General features: G+C 40.3%; 1 protein-coding gene across 3 annotated transcripts in view; it reads left to right on the top strand.

Annotated features, from left to right (window-relative positions):
• Positions 1 to 9,394, top strand: part of ZMAT3 (zinc finger matrin-type 3) — a 68,078-nt gene extending 58,684 nt beyond the window's left edge. The window contains exons 6-8 of one of the 3 annotated variants that reach the window (XR_008616970.1): positions 5,579 to 5,679; positions 6,127 to 6,194; positions 8,691 to 9,394. Coding sequence is in view for 1 of the 3 variants with exons in the window: in XM_055083913.1 (XP_054939888.1) it covers positions 8,691 to 8,746 (56 nt within the window). In the remaining 2 variants the exon portion in view is untranslated. Of the gene's footprint in view, positions 1 to 5,578; positions 5,680 to 6,106; positions 6,195 to 8,690 lie in introns of all 3 variants that reach the window. The other 2 variants (XR_008616971.1, XM_055083913.1) reach the window with 2 other exon arrangements.
• The last annotated feature ends 410 nt before the right edge of the window (positions 9,395 to 9,804 follow it).

Genomic DNA, 9,804 nt, shown 5'->3' with positions numbered 1-9,804 from the left:
ACGCGCAGGCTCAGCGGCCATGGCTCACGGGCCCAGCCGCTCCGCGGCATGTGGGATCTTCCCGGACCGGGGCACGAACCCATGTCCCCTGCATCGGCAGGCGGATTCTCAACTACTGCGCCACCAGGGAAGCCCTTGCCCTTTTTTTCAAAAAAAAAGCAGGTGCTCATTTTTTTATGTGAAATATGAGGATTTTTAATTATTAGCTCAATATTTTAAAATGTATTATAAGAGCTAAATAAAATCTCTGTTTCAGCCAGAGTTTACTAGTTTTGTAGCCTCTGAAATAAAGACTATCTTGCAGTTATGTTTATGGGCATGTGCAGGTGAAAGAATAGATAGAAAAATAGATCCAGTTACTTTGTACCTTAATAGCCCCAAAAGTCAATAATGAACGATTGCATTTTTACCTTTTAACTGGACTATACTATAAATAGGAGTGGTTTTCAATGATTTGGCTTCCTAGTCAGAAAGAAGAGCTTTGGAAACTTCATAATAACAGGTTTATAGATTTATAAAACTAAAAAAAACCTTCATAAATATTTAAAATGAATCAGTGGTCCCTGGACAATGACAATAGGTGAGAATTTTTTGACTGTGTATACAGAGTAACCTGTAAATGCTGTAGCAATTTGCATCTTGATGGATGGATTATTTTATCTAGATCTTGAACTCTTCCTTTCATCTATAAAATATAGGCTTAGGCAATAATACTCTTTTCTTTTACTGTTGAGACATTGAGAAATGTAGACAATAAATATGCTTGAAGAGAAAAATAAACTATTGTCAGTTCCCGCTCCGTCCAGTCCCATCCCAACTGTGCAGAGAGCATTTCTGGAGACTTCTCTGCCTCTCTCCTTTCACTACTGAGAGTACAGTTGCAATGTGGCAATGGCTCTATTTTTTTAAATTAATATTTATTTATTTATTTATTTATTTATGGCTGCGTTGGATCTTCATTGCTGCGCACGGGCTTTCTCTAGTTGTGACGAGCGGGGGCTACTCTTCGTTGTGGTGCGCGGGCTTCTCATTGAGGTGGCTTCTCTTGTTGCGGAGCACGGGCTCTAGGCGTGCGGGCTTCAGTAGTTGTGGTGCACGGGCTTAGTTGCTCTGTGGCACGTGGGATCTTCCTGGACCAGGGCTCGAACCCGTGTCCCCTGCAGTGGTAGGTGGATTCTTAATCATTGCCCCAAGAGGGAAGCCCAATGGCTCTATTTTTGGTTAATATTGAGAGATTGGAGCAGTAGAGTAAGGAGCATAGCAAATCCTCTTCTCAGAAAGCAATGATAAAACTGGATGACACTACCAAAAACAACCATTTCAGAGATCTGTAAATTGACTTAGGGCATACAACAAATTGGTAAGTGTTTATTTTACAACAACTGCTGAACCTCGGGTGCAAGCAATGAGTCTGTGCTGTATTAACCTGGGCTGCTTCCATTCCACCTCCCACAGTTCTAGCATGTGATAGTTTGGTCAGGGTGGAGCAAACCATGAAAAAGAGCAGGTTAGCCACTAGAGGGGACTGACTTGATTTGGAGAGGAGAGTGGGAAACCGCATGCCCTCAATTATTGTCAGAAATGGCAAATAAACAGGGAAGGTTAATGATGCAGCTAGCCTGATATTGTGCTCCTAGTTGGAATAAACAGGAAACCAACAGACTAGTGAGAAAATTACCAGGGAGATAAAGGGAATGAGACAGTTCACAGTGGGTCTTGGTAAACTCCCACTTATTCGTGGTGGTCTGGAAGATGGCCTACATGCCCAAGGCTTTGCACATGCTCAAGAATTCTTCACAAACCCCTGGATGAACTTGAGGCCTGCAGCCGAGAAGTAAAAGCTAGAACATGCTTGTAAACAATGTGCTTTGTGTAGTGAGCTGAATAACGTCTCCCACAAAGGATAAGTCCAAGTTCTAACCCCAGGTACCTGTCAATGTGACCTTAAGAAAGGTCACAAAATGTGATATTTGGAAATAGGGTCTTTGCAGATGTAATTAAGTTAAGGTTCTTGAGATGAGATAATCCTGGATTTAACATGGGTCCTAAATCAATGACTAGTTTCCTTATAAGAGAAGGGAGGGGGGATTTAAGATAGACACAAAGGAGAAACATGGAGAAGGCCATGTTAAGATGGAAGCAGAGATAGGAATGATGCACCTACAAGTCAAGGAGCACCAAGAATTGCCTGTACGTTCCACAATCTAGGAGAGAAGCATGGAATAAATTCTCCCTCTAAGGAACCAATCCTTCTGACATCTTGATTTTAGGTATCTGGTCTCCAGAACTATAAGAGAATAAACTCCCATTGTTATAAGCCACCAAGTTTGTGGTAATTTGTTACAGCAGCCCTAGGTAACTGATATACTTAGTGTTGGGAATGTACAATGAATATGTTAACTTCCCATAGGGGAAAGAGGGGGAATGTTGGGCTCAGACAGACCTACTGTGTCTGCTTTCTGGCTCCACCAATTATTAGTTTGTGATCATGAACATTTAACCTCTGTGAACCTGTTTCCTTGTCTGTAAAATGGGCTTCCTTGCAGGAGTTTTCCCCCCAATCCAGGCTATAATAAACTCTTATTCTCTGGGCAAATTCTCCCTTAGCCCTCTGTGTGAATTTGCACAAATTTGATTCTATCAGACTGAAAGTTCTCTAAGGTCACAGAATGGTTACCTGGTCTGTAACACGATAGTTATAATCATTCCATGCTTATAAGGGTGGTGTGATGTGAAAAGTAAATCTGGTACTTGGTAGCAGTGGTACCTATGATTATTATTTATATCTGTCTTCAAGGTTTGTATTCCCCTTCTTCATTTTTAGCTACACATTTGTATATCCCTCAGGAAAAAGGCAGAATTTGAACTGATCTTTGAGCAATGTGCAGGCCTTAGGCTGGTGGAGAGGTTCAGGGAGGATGCTCCAGGTGAAAGAAACAATAGGAAACACCATGGTCTGCTCACAGGATGCTAGGAGCCTACTGGCCTGGAGGGGAAAATTTGCCCCTGCATAAAACGATACCAAAGATACTCTTAGCTGTACTATCAGTCCATTCTTCCTTAAAGTATGGTATGCAACTTTACAACAGAGGATCCATGTTTGTGCACATATGCTTCATGTTTATTAAACTTCTTAGTTCACATACATGCCCTAATGTGTTTGTGGCCTAGAGTCATATGTGGTAAAACTAAATGAGATTATAGACCTCCAAACAAGACCAGCTGTCCGAATCTGGGATTATTTCCAGCTATAAATAGTGACTGGGCACAGAACTAACTAGCAAAATTAAGGGGTAGAAGGCTTGGGTATTTGGGGAAAAGAAAGAAAGAGTGCCAAGAAATCCAAATGTTATAAATTAACCCTCCAGGAGCAAGGGCAGTAGAAAGTTATAGGCAACTGCAATTGAGGGTAATAAAGCTTGCCAGGAAAGGAAATGTATAAATTGGTAAAGAGAAAAATACAGGGTGTTTTTCTTTCTTTGCGGTACGTGGGCCTCTCACTGTTGTGGCCTCTCCTGTTGCAGAGCATAGGCTCCGGACACGCAGGCTCAGTGGCCATGGCTCATCGGCCCAGCCGCTCGGCGGCATGTGGGATCCTCCCAGACCGGGGCATGAACCCGTGTCCTATGCATCCGCAGGCGGACTCTCAACCTCTGTGCCACCAGGGAAGCCCCAATACAGGGTGTTTTGACAGGCTAAACTCCCTCTTAACCAGAACTGTGCCCCCTCCTTTTAAAAGTAATTTAAAAGATTCCAGTCTTTACGGAAATTATTTGCGGAAAAATGTGAATCTTTAAGTTTCTAAAACAACTGCAAAAATAAAATTAACATTTAAAAGGGTTTTTTTCTTTGGTGAATGTCATAAAATGCTATACATGCTCTCTTAGAAAGCATCATATATTGTTAACATCTCTGGAATCATGTAACATTACCAGTAGAATTAGAAAGCTCTTCCCTTCATTATTATTTTGGTAAGAAATTATTACACACGTAATACATATAAGTGTATATAAGTGGCAGAAAAATTTAGAAGCTCTAGCTGAGAGTAAATTTGTCAAAATTACTCATTTCCCACCACCCAAAGTTTCTCAAATATATTACTTGTTTTGAACAAGGGTTTATTTATGTCTGTCAGTCTGTTTGTCTAGCTAGCTGGTTAGCTTCTCTGGATCTGACCCCTTCCTATATTTGGGGAATTCCTGTGGCAAAGCTTACCTTCCATGCTAGAAGCTGAAAAGGTCAGATGCATGTTCTTCAACCTGCCATGTAGCTAGAGCTTAGGTGCAGGGCTTCACCTTGACTGTTCTTTGGATCTTGCAGCAAATAACCAAGGCCAGTAGAGAATCCAGTCTAGGGTGATGGCAGCAGCATGCAGGGTCTAGAGTGTGGGGACTGCTGTGGTGGTGTCCCCACCAGTCTGGTCTAGGACCTCATTTTTGTTTTGGTCTTGGCTGCTGTCAAACTTCCCTTGTTTCTATTTTCCTACCCTTTTTCTCCCATATTTTCTGGTGATTCTAGAAACTACCCAGAAAACCTTAATTTTTTTTTTTTGTCCTTCTTAAATCAGCGAAAGTCTTTTGTTACTTGCAACTAAGAACTCAGATTGACAGAGTGCTGCTCTCAGTTCCACTCAGAAAATGGAAGGCCTAATTGTGTTTAGTAGCATATGAACCATCTAGATTTTAACCATCTCCAGGGAGCCTAGAAATTTAGACTAGAAAGAATTTTGGATATGGTCTTGTCATTTGTGTATATTGAGGGATTAGTTTCCCTTAATGGAAATAGCTAAAAGGTCTGGGTTCAGGCCCTCAATGTCACTTGCTAGCTATAGGATACTGGGAAAATCAGGTAATTCTTTGGGTTATATATGTATGTGTATGTGTGTATATATATATGTATATAACCTTTAAAGTGAGGGAGTTAGACTTGAATTTCCTCCAGATTTGGGATTCTATGACTTTTAAGCAGACCCAGAAACTTTAGATTTCAGATCATACCTCCTAATTCTGAATTCTCAGTCCCACTGAATACACTATGCTGAATAAGTATAAATAATAATTAAAACATCAAGGAGGTATACAGGGAGTAAATCTATATCCTTCTTTTGAAAGTTTAAACTCATTTGACCTTTTGATGAATTTAGTAGCAGCACAGATATCCAGATGGAATCATTTATGTGGATGAATGGGCACTGTGTGTTCATGTTCACAGCTGAAGACATGAATTAATCCTTCACAATTATAAATTATTAGTTTCCTTTGTTATTGCTTCTCAACTCATAAAAGAAAGCTCTTAAATGTTAATACTGTGTGTGTTAAGTATGATGTTTTTTCCCAATAGCATTCAAGGACCCAAAAGTCTTATCTGAGGTGAAGCTTTATAGATTAAAACTGGACATAGTTGACCTGTATGTTCATGGTAAGACAGAAGTCAGTAAACTTCACACTGTCCAGTTGATGTTTGGAAAATGAATACTTCAATCTGCTTCCTGTGATGCAGACCCAGCAGCGGCAGCAGTATGAATACCCATAGTATTTTAGTGCTCATAAGGATCTGGTCCAACTTCTATATTTTACAGATGAGAAAAAAGAGGCTGATAGATTAAGTGACTTGTCCAAGATCATGTCACTACCTTCAAGCTGAGTTGTCGATTTGAGACTAGAAACCAGAACTTACACCGTAAGTAATATGATGGCTGAGATGGTGTTTCTCTTGATCACTGTGGAGACCCAGAGTCTTGTACGTAGTGGGCACTCAATCATTAAATATGACTATAAGTCAATTCCAGCACAGTGGAATTTTTGCTATGACGTGTACTGAGGAATCTGAAAAAATAGTCAAAGATTTAATTTTTTAAAAACAGGACTGAATATTTTAATGCTGGGAGCCCGTGATTTATTTTAGTACTTAGGTTTAGATTCAAGTTGCACAAATCCATGACTGTTACCACTATGTGGAAATAGTTGATAATTGACCCAGTGTCTTTAATTCTGAAAGCGTGGGTTGGTGTAGGATGGTAGTGACATTGCTCTTTCTTTAAATAGTTTATCAGAATATTGATGTAGAGCAGATTGAGGGCCCATTTAACTTGTGCTCTGATTAATAGGTCATTATTACTCTATCAAGGTATTTGATATATACTCAGCATGGCTCAGTGATGATGCTCCCTTCCCAGCTGTGTAAGGATTATTTGGGTAAGGTTTATATTTTGTTGTTGTTGTTGTTTTTTAAAATTAATTAATTATTTATTTTTTGGGGCTACGCTGGGTCTTCTTTGCTGTGTGTGGGCTCTCTCTCGTTTCAGCGAGTGGGTGCTACTCTTCGTTGTGGTGCATGGGCTTCTCATTGTGGTGACTTCTCTTGTTGCAGAGCACTGGCTCTAGGTGTGTGGGCTTCAGTAGTTGCAGCACTTGGGCTCAATAGTTGCTGCTCGAGGGCTCTAGGGCACAGGCTCAGTAGTTGTGGTGCATGGGCTTAGCTGCTCCGTGGCATGTGGGATCTTCCCGGACCAGGGATGGAACCCGTGTCCCCTGCATTGGCAGGTGGATTCTTAACCACTGTGCCACCAGGGAAGCCCTTGGGTAAGGTTTTGATTTGAAATATTTACAGTGTATTAAATAATACTGGCACTTATCTGAATGTGACTAAAGCAGAGTAGCAAATCTTCTCCAACAGCATATAATGACTTAGTTAAAATGTAGTTCATCATATGAGACTGCTGTGTTCTGACAATAATGCCCCAATTGAGTTAAAATAAAGGGGAGCAGAGATAAAATACCACTGAGGATGAGTTCAGAAATATGTGTCTAGATTAATTTTGGAATCTTGGTAATTAAGACACAGCTAATCTGATTTCTTAAATCTCTTCTGCCTCCTTCCACATTTCACTGTCATCTCTTCCCAAGTGATGGCTCCTGTTTCATTTTCTGCTTTAGTTGCTGACATTTTCTTCATCTCTAGTGAGAAGTGGTTGGACTTCTTTTCATACATAAAAAAGCAGTCTTTTACATCTTAAGGTTTGCAGTTAGTTCTCTGGAGTTAGAAGATCTTCCTGAATAAGATAAAAATGTATATTCTTCAATAGTTATAGATCTGGAGTTTCCATATGGGGGCTATTTCCTGGCAAAAGAGAAGTGGCTTTGAATACATAACAGAAGAAGGTACTCTGCTCTGAGACTTTTTGCTGTGGGATTACCCTTTCATAGAATTTAGACTGTGGCTGGAACCTTTCTAGGGTCTGCGTTCTACAGAGTACTGTGAACATTATTTATACACTGATGTTAGTTAGAAGACAGGAGATTAACAGAAATGACCCGGGATATATAGTAACCACTATGAAAGGAGGTAAAAGGAAGCAGGATTTTTAACTGCTATGAAAGAATCACACTGTATGCAATGAATTTCAACAAAAATTCTGTTATCTAACATGCTAGTTACTCCATTGCTCCATTACCTGGTACTTCTGTGCAGATACAGTGCAGGAAAATTTAAGATAATAATAATGATCTGAGGAACTGTGAGATCACTGTGTTATTTCAAACAAATGGGTTTTCAAACCAAAAAAATTAGTGGAAACCTTTTAAAAATGAAATGAGAAAAAATGCCTGGAACTGCCTAAGAGGCAAGAAACCATTGTTTCCTGGTGCACGAGGAAAGGGGATTCAGGGCACCGCCTAAACCAGCTCCAGAGACGGGCGTGAGCCGCGGCTATCTGTGTGGACACCAGAGACGGGCATGAAACACTAAGGCTGCTGCTGCAGCCACCAAGAAGCCTGTGTGCAAGCACAGGTCACTATCCACGCCTCCCCTCCCAGGAGACTGTGCAGCCAGCCACTGCCAGGGTCCCGTGATCCAGGGACAACTTTCCCAGGAGAAAGCATGGCGCGCCTCAGGCTGGTGCAATGTCATGCTGGCCTCTGCTGCCGCAGGCTCGCCCCACATCCGTACCCCTCCCTCCCCCTGGCCTGAGTGAGCCAGAGCCCCCTAATCAGCTGCTCCTTTAAGCCTGTCCTGTCTGAGCAGGAACAGACGCCCTCAGGTGACCTACACGCAGAGGCAGGGTCAAATCCAGAGCTGAACCCCAGGAGCTGTGTGAACAAAGAAGAGAAAGGGAAATTTCTCCTAGCAGCCTCAGGAGCAGCGGATTAAATCTCCACAGTCAACTTGATGTACCCTGCATCTGTGGAATACCTGAATAGACAATGAATCATCCCAAAATTGAGGCAGTGGACTTTGGGAGCAACTGTAGAGTTGGGGTTTGCTTTCTGCACCTAATTTGTTTCTGGTTATATGTTTATCTTAGTTTAGTATTTAGAGCTTATATCATTGATAGATTTGTTTACTGATTTGGTTGCTCTCTTCCTTTTTCTGTTACATATATATATATTTTTCCTTTTTCTTTTTTTTTGACTGTGTATGTGTATCCTTCTTTGTGTGATTTTGTCTGTATAGCTTTGCTTTTACCATTTGTCCTAGGATTCTGTCTGTCCATTTTTTTGTTTTTCTTTTTAGTATAGTATTTAGGACTTGTTATCATTGGTGGATTTGTTTTATGGTTTGGTTGCTCTCTTCTTTCTTTCTTTTAAATTACTTTTTAATGTTTTTTATTTTTAACAATTAAAAAATTTTTTTAATTTTAATAACTTTATTTTATTTTCTTCTTTCTTTTTTTTTCTCCCTTTTCTTTTGAGCTGTGTGGCTGACAGGGTCTAGGTGCTCTGGCTGGGTGTCAGGCCTGAGTCTCTGAGGTGGGAGAGCCAAATTCAGGACATTGGTCTATCAGAGACCTCCCAGCTCCACATAATATCAAATGGTGAAAGCTCTCTCAGAGATCTCCAACTCAACACTAAGACCCAGCTCCACTCAACGAGCAGCAAGCTACAATGCTGGGCACCCTATGCCAAACAACTAGCAATACAGGAATACAACCCCACCCACTAGCAGAGAGGTTGCCTAAAATCATAATAAGGTCACAGACACCCCAAACACATTGCCAGATGCAGTTCTACACAACAGAAAGACAAGATCTAGCCTCATCCACCAGAACACAGGAACCAGTCCCCTCCATCAGGAAGCCTACACAACCCACTGAACCAACCCTACCCACTGGGAGCAGACACCAAAACAACAGGAACTACAAACCTGCAGCCTGCAGAAAGCAGATCCCAGACACAGTAAGTTAAGCAAAATGAGAAGACAGAGAAATACACAGCAGATGAAGGAGCAAAGTAAAAACCCACCAGACCAAACAAATGAAGAGGAAATAGGCAGTCTACCTGAAAAAGAATTCAGAGCAATGATAATAAAGATGATCCAAAATCATGGAAATAGAATGGAGAAAATACAAGAAACGTTTTAACAAGGACCTAGAAGAACTAAAGAGCAAACAAACAATGATGAACAACACATGCTTTCTGCAACTAATTTGTTTCTGGTTTTATGTTTATCTTAGTTTAGTATTTAGAGCTTATATCATTGATAGATTTGTTTACTGATTTGGTTGCTCTCTTCCTTTTTCTGTTACATATATATATATTTTTCCTTTTTCTCTTTTTGTGACTGTGTATGTGTATCCTTCTTTGTGTGATTTTGTCTGTATAGCTTTGCTTTTACCATTTGTCCTAGGATTCTGTCTGTCCATTTTTTTGTTTTTCTTTTTAGTATAGTATTTAGGACTTGTTATCATTGGTGGATTTGTTTTATGGTTTGGTTGCTCTCTTCTTTCTTTCTTTTAAATTACTTTTTAATGTTTTTTATTTTTAACAATTAAAAAATTTTTTTAATTTTAATAACTTTATTTTATTT

This window comes from Physeter macrocephalus, chromosome 1 (assembly GCF_002837175.3).
Source record: "Physeter macrocephalus isolate SW-GA chromosome 1, ASM283717v5, whole genome shotgun sequence".
In the NCBI taxonomy this organism is placed as follows: domain Eukaryota; kingdom Metazoa; phylum Chordata; class Mammalia; order Artiodactyla; family Physeteridae; genus Physeter; species Physeter macrocephalus.
The sequence above is the reverse complement of the archived record's forward strand: the minus strand, read 5'-3'. Positions and strand labels throughout refer to the sequence as shown.